Source organism: Psammomys obesus, unplaced genomic scaffold, assembly GCF_907164565.1.
Source record: "Psammomys obesus unplaced genomic scaffold, mPsaObe1.curated_primary_1811, whole genome shotgun sequence".
NCBI classification, from domain to species: domain Eukaryota; kingdom Metazoa; phylum Chordata; class Mammalia; order Rodentia; family Muridae; genus Psammomys; species Psammomys obesus.
The window spans coordinates 30,761,321-30,778,004 of record NW_026585895.1 but is presented as its reverse complement, the minus strand read 5'-3'; the positions used below and the strand labels follow the sequence as shown (position 1 = coordinate 30,778,004).

At 44.3% G+C, this 16,684-nt stretch overlaps 1 protein-coding gene across 1 annotated transcript in view; it reads right to left on the bottom strand.

The window, feature by feature from the left end:
* Window positions 1-16,684, bottom strand: part of Neb (nebulin) — a 192,214-nt gene that overhangs the window by 23,343 nt on the left and 152,187 nt on the right. The window contains exons 116-128 of the mRNA XM_055600265.1: window positions 14,915-15,019; window positions 13,426-13,530; window positions 12,972-13,076; window positions 12,238-12,342; window positions 12,037-12,147; window positions 11,351-11,461; window positions 11,042-11,143; window positions 10,830-10,934; window positions 5,694-5,804; window positions 5,059-5,163; window positions 4,265-4,369; window positions 2,759-2,863; window positions 337-447 (exon numbers count right to left, since the gene is read on the bottom strand). Of these exons, the coding sequence (XP_055456240.1) occupies window positions 337-447; window positions 2,759-2,863; window positions 4,265-4,369; window positions 5,059-5,163; window positions 5,694-5,804; window positions 10,830-10,934; window positions 11,042-11,143; window positions 11,351-11,461; window positions 12,037-12,147; window positions 12,238-12,342; window positions 12,972-13,076; window positions 13,426-13,530; window positions 14,915-15,019 (1,386 nt within the window). The remainder of the gene's footprint in view (window positions 1-336; window positions 448-2,758; window positions 2,864-4,264; window positions 4,370-5,058; window positions 5,164-5,693; window positions 5,805-10,829; window positions 10,935-11,041; window positions 11,144-11,350; window positions 11,462-12,036; window positions 12,148-12,237; window positions 12,343-12,971; window positions 13,077-13,425; window positions 13,531-14,914; window positions 15,020-16,684) is intronic.

Here is a 16,684-nt window from a genome sequence, read left to right as displayed (position 1 = left end):
TTAACAGCTCATGGTCGAGTGAGTAAATGCATGAGTAAATGCAGGGTGTATCGTTCACAGTTGACGTTAATTATTAAATACAAGACTAGAAATTAATAGGATGCTACGGTAGGCACATTTTATTAGATTTGCTATAGGACACTAAGGTAGGCGTGTTTTAATAGCTAGTCCGTTTTAAAGATTAGAAGAATTAAAAGGAGTCATAGATTAGACAGTATCAAACAGGGGAATGCCACCTGAGAGCCTGAGTCAGGTGGGACCCAGGCAGAAACACAGCGATGAGTCATTAGTGTGATTATTGGGGGAAGAAGGGAGAGACCACTGCGTGGCTACTACCTCGCTCGCTATTTTGGTTGCATGTCTGACATGTAACAAAGCTGGCGTGACCTCCAGGCCCGTCAGGTTTCTGCCTTTAATGGACTCTTCATAATCTTTCCTATATTCTTTCTAATATGAGTGGGAAGGAAAAACAAGAAAGACTCTGTTAGAATCCATATTTCAGCCCTAAGAAGAAAAAGTATCTTTTCTTTTAGGGTTTGGCCTCTTAATCACACTTCTTTGAAATGGTCTCATTGTTCTGGAAATATTTTGCTGGTAGTGCATGGCTCCAAAGGGATTCTGAAGTTCTTTGATGACTCCCCCAAAGTCTATCTAAGGTTGTGATGGAGCTGACCCTAACCACGGGATTCTCTTCCTGAGACTGTCTCATTTAATTATTTTATTATTATTTCCATTATTGTGGGTGATGTGTGAGAGTATGGGCACACATGTGCCACGGTGCTTATGCCACGGTGCTTATGCCATGGTGCGTGTGTGGAGGGCAGGGACAAATTGGAGGAGTCAGTTCTTTCCTTGGGTCTTGTGGGTCATCAAGACAACATCATCAGGTTGTCAGGCTTCTAGCTATGTGCTTTATACATTGAGCCATCTCCTGGTTCTGTCCCACTTTAAACTATTTTGTTTAATTTTTATGTGTATGGGAGCATTGCCAGAAGAAGGGTATTAGACTCCTCAGGAACTGGAGTTACAGACAGTTGTGAGCTGCCATGTGGGTGCTGGGAATCAAACCTGGATCCTCTGGAAGAACAGCCAGTGCATTTAATGACTGAGCCATCTCATCAGCTCATTCCCATTTTGTTTGTTTGTTTGCTTTTAAAGGGGACAAAATATTTTATTAGAATTTACAGCAGCTCCAGGGGATAAAATTAAAAGAAACCGCTGAGAGACTGAATCTGCATTGGCACTCTTCACCATCATGACATTTCATTTTTCTGAGATGTGGCAGGCTGGCTTTGAACACCTGATCCTCCTATATAATAAGCCTCCTGTGTGCTGAGGTGGTAGGTATGTGTCACAACCCCTGTTGTATTTTCCTTTTATATCTCTTCATTTAAGAGTCAACATCTACCACGTGCCAGCACTGTTAGGCTCTGGCATCACACAGTCATGTCTTCTTGAACTCTAGGGGGGCAGTAAGGGGCTAAAGCCTAGGTGGACAGTGAGGCAGGAGCTTAGGAATTTGGGTTTCATCCATAATTGAATGAAAGGGTTATTCCCCTCTCCCCTCTCCCTTCAACACATGACTTCAATCTCACAGAGACCAGGAATAGATGGTAGACGCATGCTTTTGTGACTTATCTTTGTGGGGTTTTAATTCCCCCTCCCCTCAAAAGCTGCAAGAATATTACAAAGTACTCTTATATTACCTTATTCAGATTCACCAATTATTTAAGCCTGTTCTAAACTTTCCATGACCTGCATATCACAGGGGATAAACTTTCCATATCACAGGGGAAGTCCACAAACTACTTTTCCATTGGTTGTTACAGTCAGAGAGAAGCTTCATGGAGAAGAGGCAAAGAAGATCCCCAAAAGCCTATTTCCCTGGGAGTATAAGTAAAATTCCATTCTCCACTATAGTTCAAAGTGAAAAAGAACTGTTTTTAAACTATCCCTGCTGTTTATTATAGGGAACATGGCATTTTGACTTAATATCTTTTGATCATATCTGCACCTCTCCCCACTCCATCTTGGGCTCTGTCTCTTTGTCTTTCTTTTCTCCCCTTCTTCACTCCTGGTCTTCTTCACAAATAGTTCCCTCTCTGCATTCATGTCTTTAAAAAAAAAATCTGGATTCTGTAAACATAGGACATTTGTCTAAGTCTTATTTAACTTAATATGATGACCTCCAGTCCCACCCATTTTCCTACAAGTTACACAACAACTCCCTTCTTTATCGCTCGGTAGAACTCCGTTGTGTATATAACGTGTGACTTTTTCCATAGATATTCATCTGTTGATGGGCAAGTGGGCCGATTCTCTGACTTGGCTGTAGTAGATACTGGCCCAGGAAATGTGTGTGTGCAGGTATGGAGCCCCTCTTGGCTGGTTTAGGGCACCCCACTGAGCGGACAGTGGGGTGAAGCAATGATCCACCCGTGCGGGGGGACTTTCCAGTCAGCAAGGAAAAATCCAAATTGTAGCCCACATAATTTTTTTTTCATTTTCAGAAATAAGTGTATTCAAATTGCGTGAAAATGTTTGTTGGAACAAAACATGTATGCCAAATGCTACTCAAAACGCCTTAAAGAGAATAATTGTATGGTGGACTTTCTGCGGTGGGAGAGATTTTAGGTTTGAAAGCTCTACTTCCTACTGCTTTTGGATAATGCCGCAGGAGGCCGGAAGTGCTCCTGGGCCAAGCTGCCTTCGTTGGTTTGATGGCGCCTTTGCTGTGTGGTGTTTCTGAAGAACTTACCCCACTCTGCATCTGCTGAGACTCTTTGGCAGTGATGTATGTGGGAGTCTCAAAGTCCAGCATGGGCTTTCCTCGTTCTTTTTCATATTTTTCTTTGTATTTCACCTAGTGATGAGAAGGTCTGTTCAATATCTCCCTGCTTGTCAATTCCTAGTCAGGGACTTTACTTACAGACAACTTATTAGCTTATTTAATATTATCCGAGACAGGTTCTCACGATATATCACAGGCTGGCCTTAAACTCACAATCGTCTGACCTCAGCTTCTTATGTGCTGGGATTACACAAATTGGCCACTATCCAGCTAGGGAAAGAACTCTGACAAATTGATGTCTAGTTGGCTCATCTTGTTGTTACTCAAAAGATATTCCTGCTATGACACAGACCTAGGGCTTTTGAGGCTTTTCATGCCTGTGGATATGGTAGGGGTGGGGATGAAAAGTCAGTGCTGTCTCAAGAGAATAATCTACACGCTTAGATTTAATTTAGAGACGAAGAAGAATTATTGGCAACAATCAGCTGACTTAAGTATTGATTTCTGGAAATGATGCTTGGAGAAAATAGCCCATATATGAGATTGGCCAAGATTTGATATGGATATCTGAAAGCTTTGACAATAAATAGTATCTGTTAATATTTCTGATAAAACCCCCTACTTCTTTGATAAGAACTATCATCAGAGACCTGTGCTCTCAACTGAATGGAGAACGTATGTGGAATAGCTCCCTCCTGGCCATCACTATGTACGTATTTTACTATTTGTCATAACTTGGCATGGAAATGAAAACTAGTTTACACCTGGACTGAATTATGACTAAATTTGACATTATCAAGTAAAATTGCTGCCTCCTTATAACAGGAGAGTCACACAAAATCTCTCTCAGAGGAGAAACTGAGAGATTGAAAGAAAGACAAAGGTCCTTCTACGCATAACCTCAACGGCATCACTCAACTCGGCTCTCTTGCTTATGATGGGACAGTGGAGGAGGACACACGCTGCTTTACACGGGATGTGGGGCCCTTTCAGCGACTCGCTCTCTGGCTAATACCCAAGGGGATCCCCATAATGGTGGTTTTGTGGTAGCAAGGCCACGTTAACAGTAAATTCTTTCCCCTGAGAAAAATGATAACACTCAGAGACTCCGGCAGTGTAAGCTTCTCCTCCTGGATGCCCTGTCATCTACTGGTGTTTCCTGACTTGGGATGTAGACTCAAGGGGTACATCAGGGTTACTGTAAGGGGTTTGTCTCTCCAGGAAATTAACTGTCACGCTTCCGGCCCTGTTATGACATGAGTAACACAGTACAGCGTGTCCATGTCTCTAGTCTATATAAATACTGTTAATATAACACTCTCAAACTGTTACCAAATTCAAAGCCCCAGTACCTGTGAGTGTTTTCTCAAACAACTCTATCAAAAGCCTCATTTCTAGAATGGACTTGATACCAGGTTTTGATCCTGTGAGTGACGGAAGCTGGGTGTGGGGAAGCCATCTTAATGCACTTACTATGCTCTGCAGCTCAGTGGCTTCTTTGAGGTGTTGCTGTTCCAGGTTATCGGGTATCGTGTGGTAGTGGCCTTTGCTCTTCTCATAGTTCTTCTTGTACTGGTACTGAGGAGAAGAAGCAAGAAAATGCATCAGGGGGAAGGCAGAGCAACTTCTCAGTCTTCCCTCTTTAGGTTAGGTGTCTGAGGGCCAGGCATGTACCATGCACCATTAATCCCAGCACTGAGAGGCAGAAGCGTCAGATGTCTGTGTTCAATTCCTGTCTGGCTTACACAGTGAGTTTCAGGACAGCCAAGGCTATATACAAATGCTTGTCATCCCTTGCCACCCCCAAAACAAACAAACAAACAAACAAACAAACAAACAAAAACAAAGCTGGATAGCTAGAGCTCTAAGTATAGTCCTGTTGATAAATACTACGTGCAAACACTGGCCTGCTGTGGCTGCTTCTAAGTAGGTATCATTGAAAGCAAGAGGCTGTTTTAGATGAGCTTTTTATGTCATTAGGAGGACTAGAGCTGCTTGTCTTTTGTTTTTCTCCTGGGCATCAAACCCATGGGTAAACACTATGCAGCTACACCCTGAGCCCAAATGGAAGCATTTTTACACCCTCAGAGGCACAGTAGTCGATGCAGAACTGGTAGATTAACGTAATTCGGAGAAATGTCATCAAATAGAAATTCTGTAATAAATGTAGTGTATCAGCAGCAGAGAGAGACTATAGGAGCTCAGAGGAAGAAGCGAGCTGTGAATGGCCGAAAGGAGTTGCTTCCAGAACCAATGATGGAGCTTACAGAGCTGGCAAGCTGGCTTGTATTCAGGACATGATGCATAATCAGAGATTCCTTCATGTCCGTCACAGGTTTGTGGAGTTTCTTCAGGTCAGCCTTATATTTAACCTAACAGGGAAGAAGGAAAAACTGACGATCACATAAACAGGAAATGGAAAACAGCACTAAGGAAGATAAGATAAGTAAGAAACGAGTTCTGGGGATGGCTGTGAAGGAAAAGCACTTTGTGCATCGTTGCTAAAAAGGAGAAATGACTGGAGTGTCCACCAATAGATACATGGATAGCATTAACAAAAGGGTGACGTATATACAGGTAAATGTTACTGAGCGGTAAACTGGAACGCAGAGCTAATTAAGTACTATGATGGAACCTTGAAATGCTATGCTAAGTAAAACAAGACACAAAGACATATATTGTAGTATTTCATTTATATTAGGCAGATTCATACAAACAGAGAAGTTACCAGGAGTGTGGGGAAGTAAGGGTTGCTCAATGGCGCTGCTTTTGTTTAGGGTAATTAAAAGCTTTGGAAATTATGGTGGTGATAGGAGAACACTGTGACTCTGATTAATGATCCTTAAACAAGGTAAAATGGCAAACACTATGTTAGGTCATTTACCACAATTACAGAACATACCTCACTTGCAAGGTTGTTAGCGTCTTTCATAGTTTTGTAGAGCTGGCTGTCTTTCGGGTTGTATTTTGGTGTCTTCCCCTTTTCTTTGTCAAAATTTTCTCTGTATTTAATCTAAACAACAGAGGCAGACATCCAGATTATTCCTGAGCTTCTGACTAGGGAAACATAAGCAGTAGTGAATATGCCCGTGTTCAAAGTAGTCACATAGTTTGTTGCTCCAGTGGGGCAGTTTTGAGAGTGTAAAGGAGTACTGTCTGTGGTTACCCAGGGCAACGGACACTCAGGAATGGTATGAAGTGATACGGGGCAGTGCTGGCTTTGCTCATCCTATTATCTAGGGGCATCAACATGACATCTTGCCAATACCAGTAAAGGCTAAGCAGTAAAAGCTGGCTGGCTGGCTGGCGATGGCACACACCTTTACCCCCGGCAGAGGCGGAGGCAAGCTGATCTCTGTGAGTTTGAGGCCAGTCTGACCTACAGACAGAGTTCCAGGCCACCCGAAGCTACACAGGGAAATCCTCTCTCCAATAAATAGCTTTAGGCTGAAGTCAGAGAGGCTATCTACGATCCTGGGATCATTTTAGCTTTCTCACCTGGACACCTCAAACATCAGAGAGCTGACCCAAGGAACTGAGAGGGAGTTGTAAATAGCAAATCTTGATAGGAATTTGTTAAGGTAGGTGAATTTATTTTTATTTTAAAATAGGGTTTTGTTATATATCACTATTATTATTATTATTATTATTATTTATTATCTCACAGGAACCAGTGAGATGACTTAGTGGGTAATCACTTCAAGTATCAGATTTGAAATGAAGAAGTGAAACACTTTGGAATAATGAGGAACATAAGCTTCATTGTACTTCTGGAGCACTTAAGAGCAAGGATATGCAAAGGAGTATATGGAAGGAAGAGATGGTCATTATACCCAAGTAAGACACATAAAAAATAGCTACTTATTGGAGAATTCAACCAAATAATGGAGTGACTGAAGACTTTCCTTACTGATAAAGTGCCTTCGTCACTAACATTAGAGGATCAATTCTAGAAGTCCACTAGCGTTCCACTCTGGCTACAGGTTAAAACAATTAAAAGGCAGCGTTTGGCTCTTAGGGTTGGAACATTTCCTCCAGATTGAAACCCTCACCCCAGGAAGTATACAGGAGATAAACAAAAGGCCAGTGTGGGGGGGGGGAGGGAGGGAACAATGGACCTTGGAAGATTCTTGAGTGTCCCAACCAACAGTTATAAAAGGATAAACAGTGTGTGTGGGTGGAGGCCAAGCAGCCAACTTCTAAAGGAAGGAACACTGTTGCCTGCAAGCTGCGTGAGGTCCGGGGCTGCAGGGTTCAGGAGTCCTCACCAGGCTGCGGTGGCCTTTCTTTCGAAGCAGCTACTTGTGTGTCATTGCTCCTTGGATGTATCCCCTCACCCATACTCTTGTTAGAAGCCCTCCAAATAACCGCCACTGGTTCCCCATAACTGGACTCTGCTGCAATCATTACTTTGGTCTGTGATGAGCTCCCTTTCTGGGGCAAGTAGCTGTGTGCGTTGCATTTGGTCTGTCACACAACCTACGGAAAGTCACAGGTTCAATCCTCTCTCAACCTTCACCAGAGACGGCTGCTGATTCTCCTTGCAACCGATAGCAGCTAACACACAGACTCCCAACGAAAAAAGGAAAGAACAAGGTGGAAGTATCACTTGTCCCCATACCAGAATACCTCACTCTGTCGGGCTTCATCACAGTACTTCTCTATTACCTGACATGCCCAGCACAACAGACACAGTGTGAAGTCTGAAACTGGTGAAGCCTGCCACAGAGGAGAAGCAGTAGCAGGGACTCACACACTCCGTCTGCATCCAGAGTGGGAGGCAGAGAAGGAAGATGCCTGAGGACCGAGGAGGCACTGCAGACACAAAGACAGCAGATAGGGATGGAAGCCAAAGCCACTTCCCAGGAACAGAAGGTAGCCAGCCCTATAGGGCTCTGCTCTGAGAGCAGTTCATTCCCAAAGGCAAACTCTGTGGGAGCCAAGACACCGTGGGAAGAGCTGGTGTCCAGACCAGAAGGCAAAAGCTTATATTTAGAAACTCAGAAGAATAGGGATGGTCACCACAGCCATGACACCAAGAGAAAGTGCACCAGTCCACATGGGGACAGGAAGAAACAGACACCTGTGCTGAGTGAGAACAGAACCTGAAAGTGTGCAGGACATCTGCTTTCTGTCTCTGGGAATGTAATTTCCTTCTGAAGGAGTATTTGCTCCAAAGAGCAGCCATTCCGTTTGTTTCATTTCACTTTCTTCATACATTTCAAGTTTACATAAATTTTCAACTTTTAAAATTAACAACACAAACAACAACCAAAACCACTTTTCCTCTCCACGGCCTACCTAACAAGAGGCAGCACAAGGCTCAGTTATTGGCACAGTGCTGGAAGTGGTTATAAATTAGTTTCTTTCCTTCTTTCCTTCTTTCCTTCTTTCTTTTTCCTTCCTTCCTTCCTTCCTTCCTTCCTTCCTTCCTTCCTTCCTTCCTTCCTTCCTTCCTTCCTTCCTATCCTTCCTTCCTATCCTTCCTTTCATCCTCCTTCTCCTCTTCTTTTTGTTTTTTTGAGACAAGGTTTCTCAGTGTAGTCTTGGCTATTCTGGGCTCACTTTGTAGACCAGACAGCCTCTATCTCACAGAGATCTGCCTGCCTCTGTTTCCCTGAGTGCTGGAATTAAAGACATGTGCCACCATGCCTGGCCTAGTTTTCTTTTTTATATTTATTTTTAACTATTTAATGGTTTAACATCTAACTCTAGCTCGTTTTCAGGGCATTGAATGAGACATTAATACTTGTAAAAACTGAAAAACAATCCCCAAATAAAAAATTACACCCAAGAAGACTGTTTTGTTTTTTACAAAGAGTGAAAGAACTATGGAGAAAATATTTTAATATCTTCCTGCTCCAAGTGTGTTTCAGAAGGAAAGCTCTGTGAAGAAAGAGAGACCATATGATGTCACCTCCTCAACAATTTCTTGCAGCAATCCACATGTTCCAACACACAAAGCAAATAAACAAACAACAGGAAAAAGTGCATCTTTGTCAGTCTTCTGACCAATGCCAAGAAAACAAGAAAGCCAGAGGGACTGCCTTGCTGCCTTCATTCTTCCATTTCTAATTAAGTTTTTCTTAACGTCTCTTCATCATAGGTGTGTGTGTTTAGACACACATGTACATGGCATTGAGCAACTCCACAGCAAAGTCAGAATGGGGAAGACCACCCACAGCCATGGTCCCTTGGGCCAGGGCTACACAAAACACTATCAAACGCTCTAAAAAAAAAAAAAAAAAAAGTAGTCCTTTCATGGGATGTGAGCCAGGAAGATGAGCTCATAAAGAGTTCAGGCAAGAGGTATTCTTCACAACACAGGATTTACTTGGGATAGGAATTTACACAGGATTTACAGGCCTCTTGATGTTCCAAAACACTTAAGTTTTCAAAGTTCCCACACCAAATAATTTGATAACTGGATAACCTTTAACATTTAAAAACATGAAGAATGGTTTATATTTTAAGTTCTTAATATTTTTCACTACAAGATTATAATTTTTTTTTCTATTTAAAAAGTTAGTCATGTTATATTTTGGTCTCAAGTGGTTATGTGATTCTACTAATTTATGATAAAATATTGAATAGAAAATTTAAATGTAAGTGCAGGAAATGATAGAGTTGGCATGGTCTAGCTGCCAGAGAGGTGTACATGACAGGTTTTTCAGGTTAGAGTTTGCTGCTCCTGTGGACACCGTGTGCCTTTCAGTTCCTGAGAAACCGAGGCACCCCCTCAGGCAGTGAAGCATTACGGTTGCCTGTGCTTCTCTGTGTTCCTTAGAAATCTGAAGCATACAGAAGCGTGGCTGGACAATTAGTCTTAGATGTTAATCTTGTGTGCTCTGTATAGTTTGCAAATGTCATCGTATCCTGGAAAGTACAATTACATTGATCCTTGAAGCCTCCAGCTGATAAAGGTCTAAAAAGTCTGATTGCTTGCAATAAACTTGTCACAGCTCACTCTTGCTGGGATCCCCTCCAGCCCATGCGTGGCCGAGATTCATTTCTCATCAGCCATATCAGGTAACCCTGGCCCAGTAAGTAAGCGCTGGTACTGACAGAATAAGTACTATAGAAATCTTATTTGTTTAAGTTAGCAGTCGTCTGAACCTTTTCCCTCTTAATAATTCCAACCTGTTTTCCTATTTTGTAACTTGGTATTATTGGTTTATAATATCACGTTTGGTATTTCTGGAGGTCAGTATACACAAGAACCCCATGAATCCTGAACCTATTTCTTCAAACGAATAGTTGAAGATAATGGACAATGAGGAAGGTGAAGACAGGATTTCCAAAGCAGAGGAGAAAGAAGAGACTCTTGATCTGTAGTCAGATCAGAGGTTGTCCCTCTGTGAGAGCTAAGGTTAGGCTGCAGCTCTCTGAGCTGAATTCTGAAAACCTGTGTAAACTTGCAGGCACTGTAGAGATTAGGGAATGCAGTTGGCTTTGGGCAATGCAATTCTGAGCCTTTCTTCTCAACAATACAAAGTCTGTTGAAATGAAGCACTCTCCATACACCCTGTGTATACCTTGGCCAAGCGCTCACCACACCAGACTAATTATTTAGCTACAGAGACAAGAACCTGAGGACATTTGCTCACCCATAGACAGCCACGCCTAGCCGGGGCACTTTCATCTGTGTGTTACATGAAAGAGTAAAGATTCCTTGACACGGTTGGGCTTTAGAAGTTAGAATTTCATGACTGTTACACAGTACCAAGTCTCTCACAGGTGACTCAATTATGAAGCACCTCCTGGGTATAAATCTTAACTGCCTGAGAAGAGGCACCCTTTGTCCCATGAGAGCAGTTGAATACACAAGCTGCTAGATGCGCACCTATAAAGGGTGATGTGGAAAACTAGAGCACCTAGATTGCTTAGCAAGAAATGAGCTGAGGTCCTCAAGACTTCTTAAAGTGCTCCAGTGCAACGTAAGGTCCTATATCTCTTCCGTTGTTGATACTGCAATCACTCCTTACGATACAGTTTGTAAAGTGTCACACTGGGACCACGGCTTGCCCTTTCCTATTACCTGGCTGCTCAGCTTGGCTGCCTTCTTGGCCATCTCGATGTCTGGGCGGCCGAGCATGCTCAACCCGTGGCTGCCTTCCTTGCGGTGCTTGGCTCTGTATTCCACCTGGGTCAGAGAAAACCAAAACGGCCAGTTGTGGTCTTGGTGGTACACGTGCTGTTCTTGCCCACACTAGCCACTCGGTGCCAGGGTCATGTTAATGACACTCTTACCTCACTGGCCTGTTTGGCTGCCTGGGTGGCCTTCCTGATGTCTGGCCGATCAGCCACGGTGGTGTAGTGCAGATTCTCTTTGGCATCTTTTTTATAGGCAACCTTAATGTGGGGAAGGAAATGCTTACTCGAGTTATACAGGATTTCCAAAGGTCCTCATTAAACGTCAACAACATGGGTGGACATCAAAGCAAGCCAGTTTCCACCACGGTCCTTCTGAAACTTTCTAGAGAGAGCACTAGAGCAGGAACGTGCACTCGTTTGAGCCCACCGCCTCGTGTGAGCCGTGGGGTGACGGAAGAAACTTACGTCACTCTGCTTCTTGGCCACTTCCATGGCGTGCTTCACCTCTGGAGGCTCTTGCATGATGGAGTAGTTGGACTTCCCTTTCTCCTTGACAAACTTCTTTTTGTAATTTGTCTAAACAGCAGCAGAATGATTCATGTGAGCAGGGGGAGGTGAGAAAAAGATTTACTTGAGGAATCTAAATGGATCTCCAGGAAAATCCACGGCTCCTCATGAGGATGCCAGTTGGAACTTTGATCTGTGGGGTCACATTCTACTTCCTCCCCATCTTTTCTCTATTGGACCAACACCAGAACCACCCAGGCAAGCTTGGAGAGCTGAATCCCAGCACATCAAATGCTTACTCCTGATTCTTACCTTCAAAATACATGAGTCACAGGTTAGAATGGCAGGATGCGGCGGGCAGAGATTACTGAGGTGCACAAGGTGATTTTAGCTCTCACATTGTACAGATGCTTAACGACAGCAGAGACCACTCTTAACTGGCACTGCTCCCTCCCACTGTGAACAGTAGTTAGGCCCTATATTGTAGGATATGCTATGGAGCGAAGCCTGCGTCTGCCACAGTTGGATACAGGCACTCAGGTTAAGAGTGCCGATACATAAAAGCAAGCATTTGTGAGCCACAAGTTGGCTGGCTTTGACCTGACCCGGAGTTGCCGTCAAGAGCTCTGTGGCTGGCTACTTACGTCACTGACGTGCTCGGTCACTGCCTTGACATGAACTGTGTCCCTGGTCTCTGGCAGTGTGGTGTACGAGCCCTGGGCCAGGTGCTTCTTGACATGGTCCTTGTACTTGTTCTGGGGGAATCCACAAAGAGCTTATTAAGGGCTCTGCTTGGGGCCTCAGCCGGAGATGGCAGGGAAGCATATATGCGGTGGGTGGGTTACCTCAGACACCAGATTGCTGACAGTCTTTGCCAGGAGGATCTGCGGGGTGTCAGGCACAGCATGGCATGTTCCTCTTTCCTTCACATGTTTCTCTTTGTATTTCAGCTGTGGGAGTAGAAAGGGAGGAGGCACATCTTTACCTTTTTTGAGTAGCTTTAACATTTACATTCATCCCCCAAATCCCTCAACAATAGCTGAGAAAATAACACTGTGAAAAAGAAATACAATCACAGATTTAATGCTCATTGAAGACTTTTTTTTCCCTGACATCTTTGAAGTTGAGGTTTGAATAAGTATGAAAAACTGCATGGTAAATCTTTGCTTTAGTTCAGAGTATTCTCAAATATGTCATTAGACACCCATCAGGCCTGGAAACACAGTCTTTCTTCCTTTACAGATGTGGGAAGTACGAGGTAGGAAGAACAGAATCCCACAGAAAAGAAACTTGAAATTTGGGACAGAATCCAGCCGGACCTTCAGATTCCCGGTCTGGGCTGTGTGAACTGCTGGCTGCAGTATAAGCTAAGAACCACCCTGGGCTCAGCAGCACTTTTCCAGATGCCACTTTTCCAGCTGGCTCATCACGGATGGTACGAAGGGCAGGACCGTGTGTCAGGACCACAGCTGAGCTCTTACAGAGAGAGCTTCTGTCCTGCCCTGGATGTTTCTGGAGACAATTGCTTCCAGCCACGGCCTTGAGTCAGGGGAGACATCATAGAAGGCTGAGTACTTACATCACTTTCTATTAAGGAGTTCCTGAGGGCCAGCACCATGTCCTTATCATCAGTGACAGAAAGCTTGCAGCCCTTGAGAAACTCTCTGTCCAGCTTATATTCAAACTGTGATAGAAGAAAGCAGAGGAAGCAGGTCATTTGATTAACCAGAGAGGAGCCTTTGGTGGGAATACCAGTTCCCAGAGTCAAGGGAGGGGCTTCCTGGCCTCTCACTGCTACCACATGCTGGATTCATCCCTTCGGGCCTAGGATCAGGACCAGGACCAAGACTCAGCTCTCCCAAACAATTCCTCTCTACCTTCAGGTCTCTGAGCCCTCAGTGCCCCTGAGTCCAGTTGTTTCATGAACTTACCCCTCCCCTCAAACTTCCTTCTACTCAGGACCCTAAATCAGCTGGGGCGAGTGCCCCAGCAGGGAGTATTGGGAACACCCACAGGTCTATCTCCTCTCTTACGTCACTCTGCTGTAAGGACGACTTGGCAGCCTGGAGGAAGTCAGGACGGTCAGGCGTCCACTTCCAGTACGCTTTGTTGGCTTCATATTGTTTCTTGTAGTCCAGCTGTTTTGAATGTGACAGAAAGACAACGCTCAGGCTGAGTTTATGCATCCATGCAAAGCACAGGGGGACTCTGGCGGTTTAACATTCCACAAATTATAGCTCACAGAACCCTCATGAAACTGTCTGTGCCCAATGCGGGTTGTCAGTCACCCAGATTACCTATCTATGCTCCCAAATCGGTGCTGAAGCTTTGAAATACCTCCAGGTGAAGTGATTCTACAATCTACCTTAACTGCCAATCCACCCTTCGGAGTCAAGTACTTGTTAACTTGTAAGTAAATTACAGGTATTTCTGTAAAGGTGGCCAGAATATTACAGAGAGTATATACGGCCACCACTTAGATTTCACAGTGTCTGTTTTACTGCATCTCCTTCCCACATCTATTTTTCGATTTATTGCCCACTGACTCATTCTTAAGAGACCGGCCAGCTCCTGTGGCACTTTAGTTTACAGGCCCCAACAAATGGCTGCTTCTGGAATGAGTGAGAATCAGTTGGACTATTAATGTTTCGTGACACTATTTTATATATATTTAAAGGTTGGTGCCCATCTAATGCAGAGTTGTTTCTGTGTGTGAGTCTTTAGGGTCCGCCAGCTAAAGAGACGAATCAATGCAGGGAAGATCTAAGCAAGTGGAGGGTCCAGACAATGTGCCTGACAGCAGTTAGCAACTCTGTTTTCTCCTCCAGAAGCAGATATTAGAGCTTAGGGCAGAGAACACAGAGCAAAGGGTGAAAGATGCTGAAGCACTTTCCGAAACACTGCCTTCCTTTCAGAAGGAACTTCTGGGCTCAGCTACCCACAAACACTAAGGGGATTAATGGGTGATGAGGCCACCCTTGCTCCTCTTCAGGCTCCTTCACGAAGAGCAGAAAGAGCATTTAGTCCTTAATATCATTTGCTTCTCGTGCTCCTGGAGCTGATCGTGTCATCTGGACAGGCAGAGCTTCGCCTCATAAAGAGATTGGAAAGGTCACATGCTTGCAAAAGTGGCTAGATCCCTACCACCCTGGCTGTGGTTCAGGTGGTGCACCACAGCCAGCGCCAAATGTCATGTTGAGGTTTTCCTGCCACTGGGATGCCATGAGGAGTTGAGACTTTCGGCAGGCGAGGCGGTCATGAAAACAGAGCCTCCGGGATGATTGCGGCCCAGGCTACAGGAGAGTAACCATTTGCTCTCTTAGACTTTCCCAAGTGCTCTCCTGCCCTTCTGCTCTCTGCCATGGGATAATGGAGGTAAGAGGAGCCATGCCAGATAATCATATGCTCTTGACTTCCCCAGCTCTAGAACCTAATCCATTTCTGTAAATTACCCAGTCACAGGTATTCTATTATAGCAGCAAAAAGAGACTAGGGCTGGCCTGGGGGCAGCTTGGAACTTACGTTGGTGTTGACTTTGTAAGCATCTTTGGCTGCTTTGATATGGACAGCATCTGGCTTGATGGTGCAGTTAGATTTGTTTCTTTGGTAAACTTCCTTATATTTCAGCTATGGGAGGCAACAGAGACATGGTTAATTGTTTTCCTAGGGAGCTAAACATGTGAGAAACCAAGAAACTAAATCCGTGATGGCAGGACACAATGTCCCCCCCCCCGACCCCGAGAAAGAATAGAGAGAGAGAGAGAGGTTGGTAAAACCCTGCTGTGAGGAGGAGGTGAGCCTTCTTCCTCACGTGTGTCGGAACACACAGAGTATGGCCACAGGCTTCACACCTACTAGCGTGGGCTGAAGGGTGAGCTGGCAGCTCGCCACATGCTTGTCCCCCTTGCCCCCCACTCATCAGGACAGCCTTGGTGCAGACATCCTGAGAACTGCCCTTCAGGAGTGTTTAGGCTGCGGTCCTCCTGTGCTCCCACCGTCCTTCCTGTCCTCAGGTCACAGTGTAGCTGTTTTCTTGCCTGTTCTTTCTATGAAGCTGAACCTTTTCAGGGCAAAGCTTCTGTATCAGTTATAATCTCCTTCCCAGTGACCAGCACGTAAAAACTCATGGGGAAAATGTACCGAAAGATGCTGTCATCACAGCTGTTGGTCTACAGCAGAACCTTTGAGTTTTGGTGACTGGATTGGACATTGGTGGCCCCTAGTAGTTCCCCTATCTTGAGCCTGGAACTTCGAACTTCATCTACTCTTGCTTTCCCTAAATTCCAGGGCCCTAGGGGGCAACCTGGTCATTTTCAGGATCGCAGGTGCAATGCGGATTAAGGTAGAGTGAACTCAAACGGAAGGCACCATCGTGGGGCTTACTATATTTTACCACAAGAAGCACTGCATTGTGGGCTTGTCTACGGACCTACTGCGTTAATTAGTTTCTAGAACTTTAGGAGAAAGTCCTAGAAATTCATACTTTCATCAGTACCCAGCCCAGAGTATTCTAGCAAGCGTTTGGGGAAATGGATATAGAAATGCCTCAGTTTTCTGCAGGGAGCAATCAGGCTGCTCCCATATGGGATCAACCCAACGGATACGTGTGATCATCTGTGTTTCTGTATAGTATCCAAACTTACTTTTGAAAACAGATTTCATATTGCAAAGGTGCTCTTCATACATGTCCACCTTCTCAGGCAATGTAGTAAATAGTCAAGTGCTTTTTATGGAGAGTCAGTCAATGTGTAGCATAATTAGTCATTCTACCTGTGTACCCCTGGGCACAGCTATAATTAAGGTTTTGGGATAGGGATCAGGTATAACAGAGTTGCCTAAGCTTAATATATCTCTATCTCGCTATCACTATCTCATCTCTTTCTCTCTCTCTCTGTTTATATATCCTTATATCTCTATCTATCTATCCAGACAGCTTGGTGCCGACATCCTGTTATCTATGATATGATATATATGGATACATATCCACATACAGATACGGATATAGAGGTGTGTATGTGCTCGTGCTCACATATCCACAGTTATTTAAAACATTGAATCTGTATGAGGCATGTCGGTTCATGCCACTTGGGATGCTAGGGCAGGGGAATGACTGTGAGTTCAAGGCCAGGCTGGCCTAGAAAGTGAGCTCTAGGCCCATCTGAGCTACAGAAAAGTAAACATTTAAAAAATTATAAATAGTGAATTTTTTTCCCAATGAAAATAATGGTGGTTTTCAATTACAAAATTAAATGTCTGGTTTTGTTTTGTTTTATTAAACTAGAAATCCTCCTG